This window comes from Mizuhopecten yessoensis, unplaced genomic scaffold, assembly GCF_002113885.1.
Source record: "Mizuhopecten yessoensis strain PY_sf001 unplaced genomic scaffold, ASM211388v2 scaffold9299, whole genome shotgun sequence".
In the NCBI taxonomy this organism is placed as follows: Eukaryota; Metazoa; Mollusca; class Bivalvia; order Pectinida; family Pectinidae; genus Mizuhopecten; species Mizuhopecten yessoensis.
Window position 1 is genome coordinate 58497 of NW_018407978.1, and position 26673 is coordinate 85169.

General features: G+C 33.8%; 1 protein-coding gene and 1 long non-coding RNA gene across 2 annotated transcripts; both read right to left on the reverse strand.

The window, feature by feature from the left end:
• Positions 1-11797: 11797 nt before the first annotated feature.
• On the reverse strand, positions 11798-12700 carry LOC110457671 (beta-1,3-galactosyltransferase brn-like). Its single transcript, XM_021509032.1, has one exon. It carries the CDS (start codon positions 12698-12700, stop codon positions 11798-11800), a length of 903 nt encoding a protein of 300 aa, XP_021364707.1.
• A 9774-nt stretch (positions 12701-22474) lies between these two features.
• On the reverse strand, positions 22475-24221 carry LOC110457686. The gene is made up of 3 exons (XR_002463716.1): positions 24077-24221; positions 23105-23356; positions 22475-22559 (listed from the first exon to the last, which is right to left on the reverse strand). It is a non-coding gene; the product is annotated as an uncharacterized LOC110457686 (long non-coding RNA).
• Positions 24222-26673: the final 2452 nt, after the last annotated feature.

Genomic DNA, 26673 nt, shown 5'->3' on the forward strand with positions numbered 1-26673 from the left:
CTGTAGTTACTACATGTTTACCAAATGTTCAGGGTGCAGTAATTCGATTTTTGACTTCTGTATCTATTACAGTTGTACTTACTGTTCGAGGTGCAGTCCCATACAGTGTCTTAGGTTCATCTAGGTTCATTTTCCAAGATATAAGGTGGTGGATATTTTAGTCCCCGATGTTTGCTGTGACCTTGATGGAGATGGAGGCAGATGGACGCAGTTATATCTTTAATAGTGACACGGTGCTTATTTTGTACGCTTTACTTATTACTATTAATTTGAAAGGAATTAATACTCCTCCTATTTTTTAATTTACATAACTAATGGGTTTCGTGCATCTGTTTGTCTGTTTCAATAGTAGTTAAGATCAATTTGGGTTTCCAACATTTTGGACCTTGGCATAACCGAAGGAGGACGAAACAGATGTAAGGGGTAATGTTATTCATTTTAGCATTCTGTATATATGACCATTTTTTAAAGGTTGCACAGTTCTTATTCTACACACTTTTCTCGCTATTATTAATTTGTTAGACATTATAATCCCCAATTTAAGAAATAATAGTTCAATTACTCTATTACCAGATTTCGAAGGGGCTACTTTTTGCACTTAATATAAGATATTTTAAACAAATAGTAAAAGCACGTAGATTAATATTATTGAATTTTGCCGGAAGTAATATATAAAAGCAGTAAAAGCACATATTCCAAAGGGGAAACTTTCCAAGTTTAGTTTTAAAAAGATTTTTAAAACAGGTTTTGTAAACTTGTTCTTGTTAACTACCAGACAATTTTAATAATATTGACTACCGAACATATGAGACCTTTAATGTTACAAACCTACATATTTTCTAATGATAGCTAACGTATCACAAATACAAAAAATGTTGTAACGCCTGAATTAGTATCCTGTACCATTATATATATTATCTATCTGATATACACTTTGCCATGACAGAGACCTTTTTCATGTATGTTATGAAGGTAAGAGTCCAAGGATATACAATTTAAATGAACGATAAATAACGGAATTTGTATATATGAAGATGTATGGAGACTTTGAAAGTTTGGAGATATTTGACAGGTTGAAGAAAGCTTTTCATCAGAAATCAAACTATTCAATTGTATTACAAGTTATTATATGTTTATCAGGCTCATGATAATTCTTCAGAAAGATTGTTTAAATTCAATATGCATTTATTGCAGTGATACAGTCTAAACAAATCCAAAACTTCTGTTTGTTAGAACATTTACTGAAATATATATTTGTAAATGAGTTGTCGTTCCTAAGGCAGACAAGTTCTATCTTTCCAGTGAAAATACAATAGGTTACTATTCTTGATAATTCACTTTAAAAAGCGGAAAACAAATTGATCGCAAACAGTATATTCGTGTAAAATTCCCCGCAATTTCCAATGGCAAAGCGGTCTGTTATTTCTGGTATACTGTATCATCATTAGAAGGCATGTGAGTAGGCTAATTAAAACGAAACGGTATCGAGGCAAAGGTGATTGCTTAAAGCAGATTTATGTTGATATTTATATATAAGTATACGATGATAGTAGTTCAATCTATTCTGTAAGCTTTACGGCTTAAAAGATACAAGACAAATAACATAGGAACGACAATATCGCAGGAGAGTGAAAATTATAACTCATCACGCCCATGCAAGCACCAACACAACTACTCCTTCAAACAGCCACACAGGTCAACTACAACATTAAAATCAGATCATAGGTGGATACATAAAATACATGTATGTGATGAGGACAGAACAGTTCAATATGCATACATTGTACTGTTCGTCGTCTTTCAGTCTTTTCGTATTGCAGAGTTATCTGCTCTTGTGAGTAGGTATTGATTCTTACGTCATTTATTTGTGAGAGTAACATCATCAATTTTTCGAGAAAACGACGTATTTTTCTCATACAAACCAATGACGTAACAATCAATAACTGCTCACAAGAGCAGATAACTTTACAATACGCAATGACGGAATACATTCGGGATATATGTTTAAACATGACAACGACGACAGTTTTCACTAACACTGATACTAGACACATGATATAGTTGATACTGCAATTGTACAGCTAATCATTTCTGGTTTCAAATTAATGGATATAAAATGCACAATTTCGCACCACCTTTATGATAACAATATTCTTTTTATAGATTTGTAAGCTTCTGTGTAACAGAAGTTGACTTTTGATGCTAAAGAGGGACCCAAAAATGAATAGGCAAACACGAGTTATCTCTCTTCAATGGTAAGAGGTGTATATGTGTGTACGTGAAAGCGCACGATTCTTATGCATACCAATTCTGTATCGCAAACATCTTAACCCGACTACCTATGAAGCTGGTGTATACATATATGGTAGTTTTCAAAATGTAACAACTCTACTATAGCTGATTGATGGTTTTTGCTTTCTACATACATTGTACCAGGGTTTTTTTAATTTCAATTTTAACCAGTTATTTATCAATATATTGATTCTTTTATGATATTAAGGATACAAGTATTTGCACTTTTTATTAGAGGTCAGTATTTGAATACCAGAGAATACCAAAGTGCAAAATAATAAAACTTCAATCGAAATCAATATAGATGAATATGGGGTATAATATGAACACGAAGAACACGTAGAAATCCCTGAAAAGTAGAAACATCACAAGGCTGGGTCTGCCAGGCTATTCTAAATGAATGTTAATAATGACACAATCGCTAAATTAAATAACAATAAGTAAATTTAGGAGTAATTATGGGGCCAAGTACGACATTTACTGACCCAAGAACGAACTCCTAAATTACCCGGTAATCTGGTACAAGCAGCTGGTGACAATGACTGTTTATTCCGCATTCTGTATAGATTTTGTTTGCATCGAAATGTTCATAGTAATCAAGTTGACAGCACAGATGAGTAGATCATATTATATTGATATTGATTTTATACTTTACGTACTTAAGTTTTCCATCAGTCAATTGTAGCGATATTACATGTTTATATATGAATGGCGTTATTGATATGTTGATAAATATGATATGTAATTTTTTTCTATCCTCACAAATCCGCACAACTGTAGAAAATCAATGTCGTTGGATTCCAGCAGTATGCGAACGACAACATGTTACAAGGTAGCAGAGTTCTATATATAGTCCTTTGCTGGATTAAGCTGACAAAGAGTACTTAATGATTAGGCTAACATTCAGTCTGTCTGCTGGGGATGTACACGTGCTATAAAACATTTGATGATTGCATGACACTGCTGATTCATTATCCCATTGTAACATGATACAGTCTTACACAAACACTATTTCTACAAATTAGTATTCATTATTTTACATATTGTTATATTGACTCTTTCTCCTGATCTTACATTTTCTTCATTATATTCAAATTGATTATTTGAAACGTGTCAATTGACTGGTCTTGTTTTGAACATAAATGCAAAATATTGAATAAAAAATGTTCATATTTAATTTAAAATTCAGGTTTTTTGACAGATACTTTCTCTATTGGTTTTTTTTGCAAGATTTTGAGGAATGTTGTTGTCTGACAATGATATGCAAGTCTATGATATAAGAGGATCCCATGTTTCCTTCTATTTCGAATTATCCCTCAGATAAGGTAACGGCGTTAACTTCTTTTTACAATTCTTTCCTTTTCACCAACAAAATCCCGGTACTGTCCTTGCATTGAAGTACATGATATTGTACCAATTCGGGTCATGTGATGTGTAGCCGGGCTTAGTGAGTCCAACAGCTAACCAGTTGGTGTAGTAATCCTGGTTGAATGGCACTGACCACATCACTACCGCACGCCTGTCCTTGACAACCCAGGAAACTGAGCCACACGTCCCTGTAGCAGTTCATCCAGTCTTATGAGCCACATGAAATAACAATTCACATGCACGTTTTAACTACATGTACCTATGTTTCATCTGTCATGGTACTGCGTAGGTCATCGTTGGAAGAATCAATCTCTTAAGCCATTTCTTCTTGCTATTCACAAAAGGTAAAATATATTCCAAAATGTTGCTTTTATTTTAGCAAGGCAGCAAAAATAAAATCTGATGACACTAAGAAGATATCAGCTTCAATTTACAATAATAATAATAATAATAATTCGAGGTTCTTATATACCGCTTCATCACACCTATTTCGTGGGTCGTCTCAAAGCGGTTCACAAATTATTATCTGTGGTTATAGGGCCTTAACAACAAGCCAATGTCTTTCTCAACTCATTGGGAAGCATACAGCCGGTGCTGCAATTTCGGTTGCTCACAGCTAGCATTCTACAATTCTAGCAAATTTATTAATAACCACAAATGTCTTCGTATGCAATACTTCAATACAATACTGAATAGGAAAAATGTTGTCTCCAATTCAATCAGATCAATGTATTACAGATGCTCGAATCTATCAATAAGAAATATTACCATAGCCTCATTGAAACAAGGTACACTATCGATTGATAACGTTTAAATCAGTCAAACGTCATTGAACATATTGGGTATCTTCATAACATACTTCGTCTTGTTGGCAGGTTCTGATGCACACTGAGCCAGGCACTAATGGCAAGGGTGCTAAAGATTGTACCCGCTTAAATGGAGCAAGCAGAAATTGCTACTACAATTTTCGCAAACATGCTCTTTCTAAAAGACATTTAAAATTGGGTATTTTAAACGGAATCACTTCTTCAGAATTTTACACCACGCAAAAATGTTCTGTGTTAATTATTTTTACGAAATATACATACATTTATAAAGAGCATTTACAGAAATACCTACCTTATTATTGTATATATATTAACATCGTTTTGTGATATATATATAAACACTACATTCGATTAAGGAATAAGTCTGATTTATTAAATCACGAATCGCAAATTATATCTAATTAATTCTGTTAAATTAATATGAGGCTATTTTTTCAATATTTATTTATCTAATGAACTGGTGTATTAATATTTATGTTTTTTTTGATAAAAAGAATCAATGACATCAAACAGAAATATCTCGTAATCATACATTCACTTGATTTTCCGGAATGTTAAGCAGGCAAGTGACTGGTACACGGACTAAATTTGTTTGAACTAAGACTGTAATGTATTTTGTCTTTATTTGAAACAGATTGCAAATACAATTTTTGCATTTTGATTTTCATCTAATTTTTAAGTCACAATCACTTATACAAATATGTTTTTGTTCTTCAGTATCCCCCTAAGCGGACAACGCAGAAAACTAACAGGTTCACACTTGTAACAAAGTGGCATCGACCAAACTTGACCGTTTATATTTATTACTCTTTTAAGACATTATCTAATAGAAGTACATTGTAATAAACAATTGAATCAAGCAAACCTGACAACAACAATCAGTTCTTACAATGCACAGAGCAGTTTGCTTGCATTTTCCAATAACATCATTTGATCAGGTTGGTTGCCGGTGTAGGAATGTTTTTGGCTTCAGTCACACCAACGCTCCGTTTGGAAATTGGACACGATATACGTGTAACTCAATTCCACTGTTTCTACATGCAGCCGTAATTGCAAATGAACACAATGTATGTATTCCGTTTATAATAATACTATATACTATTGTGTTTTGCTGTTTAGTTGCGAGGTTACAGATGACTATAGACATTTATCGCCATTGGTTTATGGCAGGTTGATCGACATATTATACTATACGTTTAAAAGATGTATGGATGGTCTGGAAGTGCAGTGGAAAACGTATTTTTGCCATGGTGTTGGAGGTTTGATAACCCGATCGGACGTGAAAAGTGATATAGTCACATGTCCAACCACTTTGATTTTGTTCGAGTACAACGGTTTCCCTCAACATGAGACCCCTCGCACACGAACATCCGGACCAACAAGAGTGATTTATATAAGTTGCAAAAATGTTGTTTCAATATTGTTGAAAAATGAAAAAAAAAGTTTATGCTTACAGACGTATAGGTAATGACTTAATAGGAAACAACATTTTTAGTTTCCCACTGTTTATATAACGTAAATATACATATTGTAAAACATTTGCGTGATATACCTATACTCATCTTGGTTTGAAATAAATAAAATCAGGCTCCAATAAAACCCTGCAAACTCAATTATGATTTTCAGTTAAGTAATGAAACTTCCTTCGAATCCATAAGACCCACATTCTAAAATGCGATGCCATATGTATTAAAACCCTTTTGAAGGGAGATAACCCTTGTGGCCTGCACCCAAATCACGAACCACTACTTATAACTGCGATACAACAACATTTATTGATTTCTGGTCATTTTAATGGAACATAAAATGTTAGAACACCTACACCTTACACATTTGGTTTTTTTTTATTCATGCTAAGTGAAGGAAGGTATGCACGATTTTCACAGCTATTTAGTAGAATATTATTCCTTGCTGTCACAACCCAAGCTCCAGAGTCAGTGCTATTTGTTTACAATAGTTCTGAAATATATTCAACTTCAATGGCAAAAAAAAAAATGAAACAAATGCAGCAAATATTTCCGAAATTACCTGTTTGTACACGTAAAAAAAGTCTTCCCTGATGTAATTCATTGTAACAAACATTAACACATATATCTACAGGAAAAGCGACACAATCAAGGATAATTCACACGGAAAATGCTACTGTGTGGAATAAATGCACCTTAGGGTAAGATTTTCTATTAAGCGAGACACTGTAGATCTTAACAAAACCTCGAAAATGTGGTGATCGATTACTTCACTGCAGGGTGTGTTGTTCATGGTGCCCATCGATTAGAGTTTATTCGTCCGTTATAATTAGCATTCATTTAAACAAACTCCATTACTGCCCCATTACATCTGAAAAATATAAATATTACAACGAGATATTGCACAGGGAGCGTGACCAACATGTTAGTAATACTCAACTTTTGAAGATTGTATGTGTTAAGATATTAAACAAAAACACTTTAGAACCACCACCCCCACCCCCACCCCCGCATATGCAATCTCAAAAGCAAAAGAATCACCTGATTCTGAAAATATTTTTTAATATATTTTATCTTATAAAGTATTAGCACATAAACATAAATTTTGATATGTTTTTGTAAAGTGACGTATATCGAAGAACTGTGAAGCTTGATATTAGTAAAGAAACAGATAACATAGAGTATAATCTGCATTATCTAAGTCAGGTCAATATTCATTTTTAAATTCCATACAAAATGTCAAGGCCAGAAACGTTAATTAACGTAGGTCACGATATAAGATGCAACAAGAGAACTAGGAAGTGTCAACAACACCTTAATTTGAACTCAAAATTGATAAAACTAGGGTAGAATATGACAAAAGTGTAAAAGAAAAGCTTCGAAAAAATACTAAAAATCTAAATATTTAAAAAATCTATAAACGGTTGTTTCATTGACAAAATGTGATATGTTTGAAACCTTCTATGTATGTATATATTTCTTATTCGTTTAGTCCCAGATACCTACTGCTTACATCCGACAACTTTTAGTTTCTTCACATAAGTATGAAGGGAGACTACTTTTGATGTCTTATATGTAGCACATGTGATTTTTCAACTTTATGAAAATGATAACTAAAGGCTTTTTTATCAATATTTCTCAGTTTTTCAATAAAATAAATATAATAATACTATGAATATTTTATTAATATATTATTATTGAGCTTTACTTTATATGAATGTTGGAATAATATTCCATGAGACTCAATCGATCAAAGTCTTTCCCCACTATTTATAATCGGTACTTGATTTCGTGAACCATATGTTAGAATATGTATCTAGCTTACGCATGGTAAGTTGTAAAAATATTGTAACATATGGTTAAGGTATGGGTACAGGACCTGCTGACTATAGTATCGATTTGGTAATAGGATTTCATTTCAAAAGTGTGGTTTCTATATTTCATTTCTATATTCGGCTACTTTTTAAGAACGATTCAATATGTATATAAAGAAAGGGAGGGGAAGATAGGGAAAACACCTAGTTGTTGTCTTACAATTAAAAATACTATGAATACAATAAAGATTAGTTTTAAGAATTTGAAATGAAAAATACGGTTAGTCTTATGATTCGTTTGATGTAAATGAAACCTCATTGACAAAAAGGTGTTCCTACTAATATGCTACTTAATTGCTTATTTAATTAAAAAGTTATATAATGCTTCCATCATCATGTAAAAACATTCCTACTATTATTTTTATATCAAATACGCCATATTCTTATGAAAACACTAATTCTTTCAACGATTTAATAAAAAAACTAATTATAAGTACAATTTGATGCAAATTACTTTTGATTGTTCTAAACGAGCCTATTTTCGATATCTCTGAACTCTGGGAATAAATAATATCCTAAACAGTGTTAAATTTTAAAAGAAATAAAAACCTGTTATTTGGTATATTATCACTTTATTCAATACCAGTACTGCGTAATTTAACACAATACAATCAATTCTGTACCTTTACAGGATCCGTGTTTTATTACCGATATATATAGTTAAAATAAAAAAAACAACACTATTATTCTAAAATTCACATAAATCAGCCTATGTGTTCCCCCCAGTTTACAATATCAAATCACAGGCAGTTTTCAATTAAGGCCTTGACCTTCTGTTATGAACAATGTTTTGCATCAAAGCACACGTACACTGTAGGTTGTACATTTACCTGAGACTCTCGCCTTTACATTGATCTTGACGGAAAAACATGTCCGGTGTTGACGATGTTCGATTAACATTTTTTCATTATAGTGTATTAATTTGATTAAAATGTTAAACAAATAGTTTTTAATACTTGACTACACTACATGAACTTAACGAATGTCGCTTTCAGTGAAATTTTCATTTGCAAGTTACTCGTTCATGCACGACCAATACATACGCCGTTGGCACTGATGCAGTAAATAGAGGATATTTAATGGTGTCTTCAGTAATAACAAATATATTTCACAGGTGTCTAATATTTTGATACTTTTCACGAGTGCTGCTGCTGTTATTACTGAAGACACCATTCTATTTTCTATTTATTACATTTTTTAAAGCATAAACAATGAAAAATGTAACGTAAAGATACCGTTATAATTGGTCATTACCAACAAGTGATATTTTTAAACTGTGAAAATATCCCTTTTGATATTTGTCACATTGTGAAAGATATCAGTTTGATCAAGTTAATAGATTTCGTTTATTTCAATGACAAAAATGTAATAAACAAGATTATGCTAGTAATGAAATAACCAAAGCAGACATTTCAAGTAGAGCAGACTGAGGTAAAACACATTAATATATATCGTTTTTTGAATAGCAATCAATGGTGCATTACACTTTTTCGAAATACCACCTGATGGTTTAAGTTATTTGGTTTTCTAGATAATGTAATGCACTATACATGGACTTTTTGATAAAGGGACGAACATACATAGTTTATCAATTATTGAAAGTGACGATTGGGTTATGAATGTACCTAAAAAATTAACCAGATCTTGCATTATTGATTTTGTTTCACAACAAATGTGAATATAACATTGTTTTCAACGGGAATGCAAAAACAATCTATTATCGCCATTGCAGATTTGTGTAAGTAGAATATGTTTTTTTCTGAATGCCATTCCAGATCTTCCGTAAATTCCAAAATTCAAATACCCGAAAGGCATACATAATTAACATGATATTTAAGTGATATCATATAATTACACAACGTATGTGAGTAAAATATCTATTCATGTAGAACATACTATTTTGAAAACTTCTTGCCAAATTAATGAAATTATTTATCAAGAATAAAATGAAGTTATATATGTACATTTAAATGAGCTTGAATATTCAGGTTTCGTGATGGAAATATTTTAATGTTTATCTAACATATGTTGTTTTACCATGCATAGACTAAGTTTTTGGAAGGAGTCCTGATACGTTGTTATGATATATCTACAATGTACACCTGCGTTCATTATTGATTATAAATTTAAGAGGTATTTTACGAGGTACGCTAGAGCTACGCACCCAGCCGTGCCATTAAAGATCTGATCCTCTGTAGCCTTTCCTTCAAAGAAGGTCACATGGATTATACACGACTCCATTTAATGTTTGCACCGGGATAATAAAAAAAGGTTTTCATACGTATTATTGGGATGTAAGTCAACATCGATCAGCTTCAGATCGTGGCTTAAACTAAGCACTTAACATACGCGCGGTATTGAATGAACATGCCCCCCCCCCCCCTCCTCCACCACTTTTCAATAGCAATAATATGAAAATTAATTTGAAGGAACTGAAAGGATTCTATAAATTGCCCTTTTAAATATATCCATTCTTGTATTCAATCTGAAAATAATGTCGGCCAGGAGAAGAGCGATTTACCAATACAAATGTTAACGGTCTGCTATAAAATTATTCCATCGAATTCAACAAATAATTTGGAATATTTTTTATCATTGTCATGATTTTATTTTCAGAATCTTCCACGTCGGCCTTAAATGCGTTTTTAACAAAATACTTCCAGGAATGGTTTACAACCATGTACTCAGTACTTATATACATGCATCGCTGTTTATCCTCTCTTTTAGAAAACACTCTCATACGGGAATACGTGAACGAAGATGATGAGTGGTTTTGAATAAGGTGGAAAGGTCAAAGGTTCTGATAGATAAAACATTTTGAAAAAGAATGCTCAACATTGATCAAACAATCTATTTTTAAGTAAACTTTCTTCTTGACATTGTTGCAATATGACGATTACCCTGATTTAATGGAACATTGTACTTTGTAAGTAAGGAAATCGGGCAATTGCTCGGTTGAGCAACTAGTTGAGTAAACTACAAACCTCTGTTTATTAGGAAAAATGTCAAGTTTTAAAATCAAGTCCAAATGAGGTATGGGCGTTTTCTTTTACTATTAGTTATCAGATAGGTTTCAATAACGACGCATGATTAGCTCGTATTTAAAAAATAATAATAATGACATGTCTCGTTGCAAGCAAACAATTATGATGATGTTTTAGACTCATTTCGAGTAAATAGATATATTTCTTCACATGTGTCATGGATATCGTTGAGTGTAATTGGAAATCACTGAGATGAAGAAATATAGATACTTATGGTTTTATTTCCTATTGATTACAAGTTGATAATTCTTTAACTTATTCTTGGGAGATTCCAATTGCAATTGGATTTACAGTGTAACAGATATCTTAACATTTACATTGCGTGTCCATTAAAAGAGCATATCAAATGGTAATAGCATCCATAGTAGTAATTTAAACGAGTACAACATAAGAAATGGGTGATTTATAACATTATCATTATTGTTGTCAGTATTACATTTTCTGTAAAGCTATAATTGCTTCAATGCAACAAAAACGTGTCACTAGAAATATGATCTTAGGTAGCACATTAAGAAAAAAATAAAGTCAATGAAAACAACTGCACAATATAAGTGGTACTAAATGTAAAAATCGATAAAAAAATAATCCCTGACTTAAATGATGTTCCGAAACATAGTAGAGAATTACAGTCAAAGGGAGAGTTTGTTCATAAATCATCTATAATATTTCACAATTTTGGACTATAACCCACATTTTTTTCCTACAATAGTGTCAAATTAAAACCTTAACAATTTAAACAATAACCACTGTTAAGACAAAGGCAAACCTTGGTGTGTACATAATCTTAATAATTTGTACATTGAGTAATCTATCACAGAAAGCATTTCTGCCGGTAAATACCTAAAATATGTTTCGTTGATGACAATAGTTTCCTAGTAAAAGGTATTACTTGCATTCATCACATATTGTATTTTCATTTTTATTTTTCAAAGTAAAAAGAGATATCGACACTTCCAAATAAAAGCACACATTTTAACTGCATCATAATTTTTCAGAATACGCTGAACTGTTTTAAAGTCTTCTATGTTTTTGAATTCCCCGTACACCATCTGTGTGGGATCAGTGTATAGTAAATAAGGAGGACTCATAAACCGATCCTCATGTTGTGGTTCTATACCTATCTTACGAGCTACTATACCTATGTACGCGTCGTCAATCCCTATATATTTTACATACGGAAAAGCATACACCATTTTCTTGGCTACCTCCCGAGACACCATATAAACAGCTCCTGCCAAATAGGGCGGCCATGTATCAAACGGATATTGCTCAGGTGATACATACCACTTTGAAAATATTGATCTATACGGGCCACTATTTGCATGTAAATGCCCAACCATCAATTGCTTATTGTTGACTACACCCAGCGTGTGTATGAAGTTAAGGACGTTTCGAATACTCAGGTAATGATCATCATCTACAAACACAATGTGACTGGCTTCACTGCAGTATTGAACAGCCCAGGTAAATCCCATTATAGTCTTATAAGAGTTGTTCATATAGGCGTCAAGAAAAGACTCCTGTATAATGTCGCCGTGAGACATCATTTCTCTATCAACTTCCGGTTGAAGAGCTGCGCGATATGCGAGCAAATACACGATTTCAACGTTCTTTCCTGTCACGTTACCCCATGTTGCTCGAATAGCATCACGTGAATGAAAATTGTACACTGCAGATTTCACTAAAATTAAAAGGGTGGTTGTCCCCTTTGCCTTGAACTCGCATCCATTCTTGAGGTAAATATACTGAAATGGATGGAGATTAATCATTTTAAGTGAAGGTTGTCTTCCGTGCTGTTTCAATTCCGCGTACTTTGAAATGAAATCCATCTCTATTGAATAACTAAATTTTGAATAGGAAACGAAGTTGTCAGGTAACAAAACACCCAACGATAGTATCAGTCCAAGGAATAGTATTACAGTACATAAAAACGTGAGATGACGTTTTGATACGGTGTATATTTTCATCGTTGCAAATTAACTTTGTGGTTCCGTTGTTCTTCCTCTTCTACATCCATGTGAGTGGTTCTCGGTGTAATGTCTTTCTTCTGCAGCAATCAACCTCCCATCAATATGCGAAACCTGTTCCAAAAGAATTTAACAGTCATATGTTGTACACATTTGTCATATACCAACTTCTAATTAAACTCCTTTTGCATTTTGAATACGATAGAAATGGCCAAGACGTTATCGATTCACACCCGAGCTTCTTTTCAGCGATTCCCTGTATCACCCCAATGATCTATGTCGTGTCATTGTTATCATGCCGCATTTACATACTTGAAATTGACACGGTGTAATACATGACGAAAACTGTTTTAAAATAATACCCCGGAGAAAATGTATGACATTAAGTGGTTCTGGGAATATTATATTATTCAATAACTCAAGACAATAATATTTGTATATACGTGTTATATGTTACAACGTGTTCCCTGACTATTGCCTCTTTTATCATTGTTTTTAATTCACAAGAACATTTAGTAATTTAATACCCAGTGTGTGAAGAATACTTTTTTATAAATCAACTTTGTGGACATTTTGAACTAACTGCATCTTGGTATATACACTGGTGTATCCTGTGAAATGATTGCGTTTTCAATAGCACACCTGTAGGTTCATGGTACACCACACTCAGCCCGGCCTAATGCATTTTATATCAATAACCTTGGACCAGGTGATGATATATTTCTTTATCGACCGACTATGGCTCCATGCCAGCTTCGACATGTCTGTTCGTGAAAGCACACAGGTAGAACGGGAGATTGCAAATTATACAGTGAATCATGCGGAACTTTACCGCAGATACGATTTAGTATTCGTAGGACCAGACAGAGCCAACAAATAACTCAACAACAAAACATATTACATTTCAGTCGCTATTGATGTTTTTAAGCCATTTCCGGCATTACTTAAGCTTTGTTAAATCATTTCTGAAAAGAAACCTATACATTACGGGACTGTTATGGGAAACAATTAAGTTAAAATATGCAAAATGGAATCAATAACTGTGTAATGAGTGTAAAACTTCAGCGGGACTACATCGCGAAAACTATGCTAGAGCTATACGGAGGCGAAAATTAAGGGGAAGTCATTGTATGTAAACACAATCACAGTCCAGACATGGATCCACTAAGTCGGAAAAGGATATGACTGTGTATGAATGAAGGAAATACAATTTTGACGTTCCAAATAAACAGAAAATGAAACAAAGATGTTATGTATAAGCTTACTATGTTTAACAGTTGAAATACTGAGATAGCAAATAAGGTCTAAATACAAAAACATACAAAATATCTATGACATGTTCTCTATGCGTTCACTTATTGTTCCCGATGTTTTCTAAAAATATACATAAATAAATATATCATACATTTCCTATGCGTGAATTTCGGCACTATTAAACAAATACCATCACGTATGATTATGTTTACATCATAATCAAATAAGTTTTAACTTACAACGAATATCTGAGTCGTCAGAAAATTTCAAAGTATTTGAATAATATTCATTAAATTGGACTCACATATAGTTCAGCCGCTAATAGGCAGCCAGAATTGATGTTGATGACCCAGAAGTTGTCGTCTAACGGATCGCACGAACGGCGTGTTGTTGACCAAGCAGTTATCCTACGGACCTCCAGGACGGCGTGTAGTTAACCTAGCACATCATTTACAGACCTCCAGGACGACGTGTTGTTGACCAAGCAATTGTCTTGCGTATCGCCAGGACGGCGTGTTGATGACCCGGCAGTTGTCTTATGGACCTCCAGAACGGCGTGTTGATGACCAGGTAGTTGTTTGACGGACCTCTAGAACGAAATGTTGTTGAACAAGCAGTTGTCTTACAGATACGAACCGACGAGATCGCTTCATAATTTTACAGTATTTTGATATTAGTTATTTCTCTTATGGGATACGGAAGAAAATGCCCGTAAAATGTAACTCATGTAGTGAGAACCCGTCTTAAATATACATGCACATATGTGTATATGCATGTGTGGTAATCCGAAATGATTTGCTTACAAACGAAGCACATAGCACTTTGGGTTGAAGTGTTACCTTATCATGTAAGAGACATAAACATACTTTGGTTACTGCATGAATATCTGGATACCTATTAAGAGATTGGGAAAAAAACGTGTTTTTTTTCATGATTTGTTTGTTTATTAATGATAATGATTAATAATACTTTTTCAAGGATGGCGGCTATATAAATAGAAATGAATGATCACTATAGTGTTTTAGATGTTGTGTGGTTATTAATTTCAATTTAATTCAGTGTGAAATATTCCAATAAAATTTGCACTAAAATTAAATACGCCGCGTAATCGCATTAATTCATAATAACTTTGTGTCGTGTAGGCTGCATGATTATACATACGTTAACATGACAGTAATATCAAATAATGATACCGTGAGCTCCAGCTTCACAACAACACTAATATTGTTAAAATGGATAGATATCTTCCAACAAACTAATAACCGAGCGGAATGACTTTTAAATCCCTTATGTCAAGCTATTCAAACTGCTATCAGCATTATAATGATTTCTACATGGTTAATTTTAAAGCCAACAATATATAAATAGTGACACGCTCTTATTGTCTATTAAACGGGCGCTTCGTGCAACTTATTTTATGATTTCATCAAAGTTTATCTTTATAATCTCTGACTTTCCTAATTACAAAGTCAAATGCATTAATCATTTGAATAATTGATTCAAATTTTGTATTAGTTACCTCAATTTTAGAACAAATTTAGAAACATATCCATGTGCAAATCAATCTCATACACTTAACGCTAACATACGCAAAAATGATAGCTATACATGTTTTACAAATGTATTAAAATAAAGCTGCATTGTTATTTTTTATGCGAAATTCATTTTATTACTAGGCTGTAACATTTGCCTGATGATTCGATTTTTGTATCATAAACATTCCCTTTCATGTTAGTACCATCCGTATGTTTCCAAACAGCAAAAGGTTGGTTACATTTCGCAGTTTATTTGGCTTTCAATGCATTTAAGACATAAGTTTTTTCCCCAATGGACAATTCCTGATATTCCACTTGTAAAAAGTGACATTATTACTAGAGCATTTTAGAACCAAAAGAGGGCAAAATAATAACTTATTTGGAAATGAAATATACAAAAACAACCATAGACGAGTATTTTAGGTTAAATTGCATTGACTGAAATGTGTAAAATAGCACCTTATGAGTACTTTACATATACTGATAATACTATGTGGTGTTGACAGCGATGGCAACTAGCAAGAGTAGTTCTGAAATGTAAAATCACACTGTGTATTCATGCCAGGAGGGAAGGTGCCATGGAGTTGATTTATCCAGTAGTTATCTTTGGTCTGTCATTTCTGTTTGGCCCAAGGAGTCACATGGTCGATTGCCACCACTTGCATATCCTTCCATGAATAAAATGTAAAATGTCTTGCCACAGGAAGATGTTTTGTTGCTGATTAAACTAAGATTGTTATTAAAGTTGAGGACATTCCGTGTTTCCCAAGCATACTGCATTTGACATTTAACATAAATAATAAGGAATATGATATGAGATATGTTCCATGATACTGGCCTTATATCGCGGTATTATGTCTGTGTTATTTAACATTTGAAAGACTTTGTACCTTCCGTGTAACGACACATTTTGCATTTGTTGTTTACCATACACTTTTTGTGGTTGTGGGGAGTTTGCCCTGGACCAAAGCGTCTCTACGTTTTGATATTTATGTAAGTCAGTAAAAGTAGGCTTGAAAACAATTATTTTTTTCAATTTGTCAAATGACTGGACGATAATTCAGTGCTGTTGTATGATGCGCACAAATGATAGCATGTGGGATGGAAATAACACATTGAATCCTGCCGTTTCCTATTCGAACTCTCTATTGCAGCAACGAAGCCCTTTCTAATACTCTAAAGACTAAGACTGCGTCATATCCCCTGAGCAATAGCTGCGTATTTGTCTTCACACATCCTTCATAAAACGTGATGTCGTCATATACAATCCGTCTAATACAAAGCGCCCGAGAGAATTAAATACTTCCAGTGATGAGGGGTGGGTGGCAACAGGATGGAAAAGGGTATTAGTGCGTGACTGTTGGTTTTGAATGAGGGTTTGTTGTGATATTGCCATGTAGAAGCGTATTAGTCTCTTCGAAAATTCTACGTCAAGAAACGCTACAAATTAACCAGTGTGTAGGGAACATACTTTATAATTTGTGACTCAAGATAATCCATGAATGTATTTGCACGAAAGTACCAATTAAGTACCATTGCTGGGCCATCTATCTGCAGGTAGTAGTCGCCACAAAATGAAAGTTGTTGAACGTCAGGATAACTTCCAAAAGTTAAACAGAATTAATGATAAATCGCAACCAAGAAGCTCGCTTGTTCCATTGTTCCAACCGGACGACACGTCACTAATCCAACAGAGTGAGAAATGGTGATATCACGATGAGACGATGTCAATAGTTACAAAAGAGTGTCTGGAACGTTGGCACTATGAGTTTTCCCGATATAGTCCGTTATGTATTTTGCTTTATATGGCTAGCTATCCGCTAGAGCTATCAGATTAAGATCAAACAACTTCAACCGTTAATAGTTGGTCTTCTGTGGTTTTCATGTTCGTACATTCGAAGGGTTAGATAGAAAGTAGTACCTTTCTGCACATACCTCTGCGCATTCGCAAAAAAAAGAATAATTGTTGTTTTTCGTTATTTATTATTATAATATGGTACATGTACTTGTGTCGACTTCTAATTGCAAACATCTGTAGAAACTGATAAAAATACGATTAGACCAATTTGCAATTCGACTTGTTTTTGTCCCTAGCATCACCGATGAGTCTTAAAAGGAAGAAGCAATTCTATTTTGCAGTACAATTCATTTTCGGCAACTTAGTATAGCGGGTTTCTCTCCGAATTATTGCTATCTTTATTATAAAAATCGGTTATATTTAAATCAACATTGATTGCGTGGCTCAATAGTCATCATCAAAGGAACTTGTTTTGCTCTGAAAGCGGAGGAAATATTCAGAAAACGTGTCATCATCTGATATCGAAACAATACATTTTGTAACAGGTATTTAAAGATGAAATCATAACATATTACTACAACAGAGCTTTGTCATTTGCAGTTTTTTTTCATTTTTTTTTTCCTATTTTTTTTTCAAAATGTCTATAATAATGAATAGCATGAGTTGTAAGGGGCCAAAACGCTCAAATAAGTTCAAATTGAAAATGTCTTAAGCAATGAAAGGCGAAGGAGGCCATCTGGGAATTTCGGTTAGCACAAAACACTTGTTGATGACTTCTATAAACATTAAATATTTGCACCAAAAGACGAAGTCAATAAGTAACATCGTCCGGAGAAGAAGTCCAATATATTTCGGCTATTAGACGTTAAGTCGCCATCTTGGATATTCAAATGGTAAAAAGTGTACGAAGTTTGGAGTCAGTCGGGTAATCAGTTCCTTTGGAAAAGTCGAGAATGTCTCAACAAAGCAGAGGTCAGAACGGCCATCTCCAGGTTTTAGAGATTGGGATATTATAAGGAACATATGCACCAACTTTAAAATAAATCAGTCAAGGGGTTCAAAAAAGATGTTAAAAATATGAATTGTTAACGCCTGACGGATGACGCACGACGAACGAAGACAAACGAAAGCGGCAAAAAAAAAAAGATAAAATGTTCCGGACATGGATATGTTTTATTGTCTAGTTCACGTTGTAAGTTAACACAAAAACAGCTAGAGTTAAACAGGTTTACGGCAAAGCATATTCAATGATGTAAAAACCAAACCTTGAACTTTGTCATATTAAAATAAAAAAGGAAAACAACATTAAAAATGCAGGCCATGAAAAAAACTTTGGAAGGAAATCAACACAGCATTTGGATTTGAATACTTATATATAAAGCTCTTCCTGAAAAAGAAATTTAGTATGCAGCAATGTTATGGAGTACCATATTATTGCATATAACCAATATACATGAAAAAAATAATGCTTTGAGTTAGATATATAGATATATAGAAAAAAGAAACAACAAAATTAAAAAAATTGATTGAAGAATCAGACATTTATCAAAACAGAATTTATAGATTATTTTGTTCTTTTGTTAAATTATGTAATTTGTTTTAGCTAAGATTTTGTTGTTTATGGATAAATTAGTTTCCCAGACAATTTAGAATTTAAGCATATACATATTTTAACTTCAATTTAAGACCGCTGCCGTCATCAATATAAACACTACATTAGCACAACTTGGCACATTGAAACAAATGTTTTTACTGAATAAGCAGAGGATATTTTTACAACAGCAATTGTTCTCTGTGACCAAAATAAGTAAATTCGATAAAAAAGAAAAAAAAAAAATCAGGATGCTCCACCTTTTGTAATTAACCAACAGAATTCGTTGAAACTTTCACTTAATAGTTATGCAACTTTGTAAAGGTGTTTTCATGAAAATCTAAACATTCCCATTGACTGAAGATTTTTTGGGAATAAAAGCAAGAAATGAGTTTTCGTCAATTTTGATATTTTCCTTATTTTGGGATGTGGCATTGTTCGGAAACAATAACAACAATATAAAAAGAAGAAGAAAACCGATTGACCCTACAAATATTTGATTTATCACAAAATGTATAAAATACGTTACACAAAGTGCGTTTTATTGAAATTGTATGGATGAAACTGATAGTCTACAAGCTAAAAGCAAACATGACTCATAGTTTCATTTAAAAAGATTGAAAAATTGAACAAAATATTTTGCATTTAACAATCATTTTGATCCTGATGAGAGTCCGATTCCTTGAAAAATAATCGGAACGTTTTGCAGAGGGCTTACATTTACGCAATGCCAGTTATTGACAGAGTATGTGCACTGCATTTGTAAAAAATGATTTACTCGACAGAGCGTAACTCGCTCGACAGCAAAAGTCGAAACGACCTTTATGTTGTTGACTGGTGAAGCACGTGCTATGTACAGGTGAGGCCGGTACACAAAACTCCCCAGATCGCATTCCGTGTGCTTCACATATGACCTTCATGAAGTCGTCTGCTCACATGTCAGTGTCTTCCCGATCATTATGTCTTTTTATCAGAAGCTTTTTTTCTGAAGTACATGTGATCACACATTTCCAAGTGAAGTCTCGATATTTGGTGTCGACATAACATCGTCACACACGTGTACTAGCGTAACTATTATTTACACTACGCTACGCAATATGGAAATGACGACACGAAAATACGACAAGAAAAACAAGTGCATTATGGAAGGGAGGGAAGAAGGAAGTCCTTAATACTAAGTAATGGAGAAGACAATGTTGCAAGGGATATTACTCGTACATTTACATTATTTGCCTAGGACAGATTATTGATGTTAGTAAGATGATCACAAGGATATGCATGTACATATACAAAACAAACACCGTGACTAGACTCGTATGTAGATAAACACCACACGTAGTTACCTAGCCATAACTGATATTTCAAATGCTTACATTAGAACATCGATATATACATATTGTACAAAAACAATTAAAATCTTGTTGCCAACAGTGTTTTTTTTTAAATACCCAAATATTAACGAAGAATCACATTAGCTGTTGAATAAATGAAGCAGGAAAATTAAAATATTGCTATAGAGTATTTTTAAATATAACATAAATATAGTTGTATATTTTTAATGGTATACTATCATTTGATAACAGAGTGGTATCTATGAGTCAACATATGATGTTTGTATATCAAAGATGCATACTAAGTAGATATCAATATCAAATATTTTCTTCTTAAATGGGCTTATGTTACGCAAAAACACCGTGTTGATATAAGCGATATAAATATTTTAAAAGTGGTCTCATATTCACTTTATTCTGCTGTAGTATTTATGAACAATCGTTGAAGAAAACGGACAATACGTTACATTATAAACATTGTAATTAGGGGTACACATACTCTTGCTGTCAATGTCAGCTCCAAGTGCAGAAAACGAACACTGCGTCGTCCGCTTCGTACTGCTTTGCATACTTTCGATGAGCATAACTGTTGATTACTGTTTATTTTTTGTAGTCTTTTATCTTACCTCAATAAACGTGTTTCCAGTGATTCCAGTATGCTTTTTCTGTCCATGATTTCATTGCATTATCCAAATTAACAGTAAATAACACAAATCGAGTAGAAGCCAGGCTTGACTTTCTGAAATATGTTGAACTGTAGGCAAATCGGATATGGCGCGTGTCGGATAGATATGGCAAGTGCCTAGCGGATATGGAAAGTGCCGGGTGGATAGAGGCAATGCCGTGCGGAAATGTATCTTTGTGGGTTGAGATAAATCTAGCAATATCACATAATCCGTGTCTGTATAAGGAGCGGATTGCTACGAAAATGTGACAACCTCATATTGCCGGCACTGATGGATTTATCATAGAATATACCTTGTTAATAAAATTCAGCAAACATCCCTATTCCAGCCTTAGGCCATCTCCGAAGTGCAGAAAGTAAAACACATGAGGAATCCTTATGTTTACTCAAATCAGTTAAAAAACATTCATCTTTCAATGAAAAATAGTGATTTTTCTATTTTAATTTAATTCTGAAACTGCTTCAGAAAGAATGTTCCATCCTTTTGTTTTAAACGTGCTACTGTATATAACATGCCCTTGTTCCACAGTGTATCTTATCTCTTATCATTTGTATTTATTATTGAAACATAAATTGTATTTGACTGTGTCTTTCCTATCTATCTTAATTGCCACAAATTGAATAGAGGCTTTCGTCACAGTTAATACTGGTCAAACCCTCTTGTGTAAGCATGACACATTGACCTTTCTCTGGATCAGGGTTGCCAGTGGACCAGAGGGCACTGTGTATCTCATCCGATTCGCCACTGTATGTCCACGTGTCGGAAACATACTCTCCTGATACGTAGAATCTGTAATCGTGCCCTGAAAAATGATGATAGATAACAGGGTAGATCATATGGTATTTACCCAAAGACATTTTTGGCGAAAAATACAAAATGAAAATGCCAACGAGAATAATGTTGCCTTAACTTCAACTGGAAATGCCAATTACCATTAGTAAGGTCTATAGCGGCATTATCATGTAATGTTTAATAAATCAAGATATTATAATAGTTTAACAATGACAAGCATTGGATATATATGTTTCAGGAAAACCAGATATCCCTCCGCCATAAAAAGTACTGGTCTCTTATGATCTGTCCAGTAGTAGTGGTTTGTTCACTTTTGTCGATCACTAATGACCAACACTTTCTTCTTGTAAAAAAAATATGCTAGTATCCAATTATTTCAAACCCTAATTCGTATAAAATTTAAGATTTTGTCAATACCAGAAAGAAATCTGCCTTTTTTAATAACCTTCGCAAAAAATAGCATTTATATCATCAGCTGACGTCTTTGATCAAAGACATAATCAAGTTGATCTAGCAGTATCAGCACACGTGATGGATAGACTTACTCAGAACATAGCTTCCGTTTACGACATTCTGCAGACTTGTCAGTTGAGATACTGAGTCCACCCTCATAAGTTGGGTGTACCGTGTTGTACAGGTAGTTGATGCACCAGCTTGGTCCTTCCTGATATCGATGATTGTGTAAAGGATGGAAGCTCCCTTGTCATATTTGAACCCGTACGTGTCTAGGATATCTTCATTCGTTTAAAAAAGTATATGTCAAACTAATATTAATTATTTTTTCTCCTGTATCACATGCAAGGCTGTAATTAATGCAAGTATAACCTCGTAACAGTGGCTACATTGATAGCACTTATAACTCAATAGCACTTTTTCATTAATCCTAACTGTTATGTGTTGTGTTTAAGGAGTTTAAGGAGTTTATTTTATTATGTGATACATAAATGTGTGTCTGCTATTGTGTTATGGATTTTACGATTAGATTACAAGCATTGACAAGCGTTATATATACACATTTTATAATGGCCGTATCACCGTTAAGCGATTGGTTAAACGAATGTTCGCCGCTAACAAATGTAAAACAAACTATTCTAAATAAAGTATTGTAGAGCTTCCTTAAAAATTTAACTGAAGTCCTGAGTGTTAGGTTATTCATATCACGTTGAACACTTTACATAATTTCAGAGCTATCAGTTTAGCTATAAGCAACATCATTATTACCAAATGATACATGTAGTTTAACTTATCAAAATGTATTTCGTTTGAAAACTAATCTTACCTTGGTTGACGAATACCTGAACGTTAGAGGTGAACTGCCCCGGTGCGACGATCCATGCGCTGTAGCCTGTACACCACTGTATTCCATTCGTAGACAGGTAGCTGAATGCCACACAGGTACGGTGGTGGTGACAGGTCAATGCGCAATCCTTCCAGGATGGTACTGCTGCCATTGCGTGTATGACCGTGTGCGAGTCAACCATTTTCTGGGTTAGGTTTACAGACTTCCTTGCGAATTTACTGGGGTGTCCGTCTTTCCAACAGATACATACATAAGCAGTTACAACTATTGAAAACAATGCTCCTGAAATATTTTCTTCATAAAAATATTTGTAAGTAAGATTTTGATTTTCTTCAGATTGAATTGACATCATTTTAATGGAATGTCGGATGATCAAAAGAGCGATTTGGTCAAATATTCATCATCTAAATACTGCTACATTGAATATTTCTCCTTTCATAAAAATGCGCAAGCAGACGTTTGTTTTTAACTAATGTATCATGCTACCGTTGTGTATAATACAATATATAGATAATAATGCAATAACAGCATAATAACGTCTGTAACAGTTGTCCTCAACTACTTTTTAATACAGAACGTATTCTGTTGATCTCAATTAAGACCCTCCGAGAATGCAACACACATAATCGTTCTACCAACAGATACCTCGCCTACGACAACCTGTTGCTTTCTGTTCATCGCATAGTTCTGAATCAAGTAAGGTGAGTCGGATAATAATATGTTTATGTTTTCTAACACAGATGAATCTAGTATTAATATTGTTGATACTATTACTGAGCAGTAGCTTTCAAAGACAGCAGCAAAAAATATTGATACACCATAAAAGTTTTAAATAAAATTTACCATTATATTTAAAACAATATAATATAACAAACGTTTCATATATATTGAATATATACATGTATATCAAACCAAACGGTATAAACATTTCTATAAATAATTGTCACTGACCGCTTCCTTTTCTAACTTGACATCCACTGACATCGAAACGGAGGGCGATGTACGATTCCCAGGATTGAGGGTTAATGCGCAGGTGGCGAGCGGTGACGTTAGGCGTAACTACTGACGTCACTGGGGTGTTGTTGTCAACGCTTCCAGGGAATAACTGTAATGGCGGTATCAAACTATTCAAGATGTGTCGTTACTAGCTATTATTCAACGTCTACCGCATTCTAAAGCAGAGGTATAGTCGTAAAACCGGTTTAAAATAACACCAAATCGAGCGAAAAGGTTAGGTAAGGTTTTTTCAGGATAAATTAAAAAGTGAGGTTTAAAGCAGTTACATGTAATAATACAAAATTATGAAGAAGTCTATGAATGATACACGGCTATGTGACTTACACGTGGGGATCCATCTTGTGACGTCACCATTGTCCACGTGACCCCGTCAACACTGTGTTGTAGGTAGTAGGATTTGACCCACTGGCTATATGTCTTGTATCGCCCTTGTACCGTTACGGTTGCAATGGTTGTATTCATTGGAAACGTCACCTGAATATCATAATGTATGTAAAAAGCTGAATGGTTGATAAACATGTTTGTTTTGATTTTATGACGTGTACCGTCACTGTACCCTAATCGGGACAGTACCCAAAACGGGACATTTATGGTAAACGGCACAAGAAACTGTCATTCAAAGCAAAGAAGCACTTTTATGTATATTGTTTTCATTTGATAATACTTTTATGACAATTTAATAATATATAAGCTTATTGGCTGCTGATTATCGTTACATGGGCAATATAAAAATAAGAATAATGACCAAAACAAAACCTTCCCGATTTACGTGCCGTGCGACGCTTTTTATTTGGATATCTTTTCAAAAATCTATTTTATTAAAACTTATACTAGTTTGGAGTAGAAATTTAATCAGAACCCCGTTTGACTCTTCAATATTTGAAATGTATCTACTTTTCTGTTGATATTGATCGCTTATTCACAATTTTTTCCCAAATTACCGAACTGTCCCTTTCAGGGTAATTTGGGAAAAAATTGTGAATAAGCGATCAATATCAACAGAAAAGTAGATACATTTCAAATATTGAAGAGTCAAACGGGGTTCTGATTAAATTTCTACTCAGGGTACAGTTACGCCGGTTCAAGGGCCTACGCAACCGTGATAGTATTTCGGATTTTATTTATAAAATCACGCGCCCAAAATATCAATTTGTAAAAGAAATGAAAAGTGGATAGTATTTTTTTGATGAAAAATGAACAAACATTTTTGAAACTGATAGTATGGTATAAATAACATTGATATTTATCTAAATAGTGTCTCGATTTGGGTACAGTGACGTTATCAGTTGCGTAAAATGATGATTCTTCTAGATTTGTGGGATCGCTCAACGTTACACGATGTGTGGTATGCACATAGTGTGTGAATGATGTGCAAACGATGAAATACTGTGTGAAAAGCGAGCGCACAATTGACGCGATTGTAATCCTGGTTGACATAAATAGAGGAATGGCTTTCACAATAAATACGATATCGTTTCAAAAACATAACATCTTGATTTTAAGGTTTGTAACCATATTCAACCTTGATCTTTAACTTGATCGATATAAATATGTTTTACAGTGTTGTTCAAAACTAGTGTTAAATAGACACGTGTACATACTTCTATCAGCACTGTCCTATACAATTACACAGTTAAATCAATACTGCCTTGTACACTTAACAGCAGGTAAGGTCCAGTCGTGTTTTCTAACAGTCATTTAGTATTACCGATCCACTCTCTGAGCCGGGCTCAGGTCAAGCACTGGTCAAACATCTAAATGTTATTTACCTGTTGTTTCCTAAGAGTTAGGCACCAATCTTGGCAGTTTTGTATTTTAATACTGTAAATTTGTATTACACATTGTAAAATTAGACGTTATGCGAAATACACTAATAAGAAAACACGTCTGAATGTGCCTTTTCTCAAATCTTCCGGATTTTTTTCATTCCGAAAAAATGTATTAACCAATGGTATCGAATATCTCATATAAGCAGATAATTACATGTAAACACACGATTGTGTGCACTGTTGGCGGACGGATGGTGGTTGCACTATGTGAGCACGCTGGGTTTTTTTTGTGCGTTGTGCATTCACACAACTTTACACCTAAATTGATTCTAACTTGTATGTCTCCATCAAAATGAATACGATCAAAAGGGTACACCTTTAAAAACAATTTGGCAAAAACCTGTTAAGATCGGCAGTAGATAGACGTTTGTTTATAGCAAATAGAATAGCACTTACGAATTTGTGCATGATCAAAATTAATAACAGTTTTGGGATCGCACAACAATACACGATGCGCGGTGTGCGCTTGACGTGCGCGCGGTGTGTGAACGATTTGCGATCCATGTACGAACGATACACATATCGATGATTATAGCTTGTTCACATCTGTGCACGCGATGGTTTGTGTGGGAATGGTTTAACAAAATATACGATAGCGTTTTTGAACTCATATGCTTGATCTTTTAGTTTGTTGCTAAACTGTAACCGTATCTGTCGATCTACATTTAATTTTTAATTTTTAAATGATGGTTTTGGTTTTTT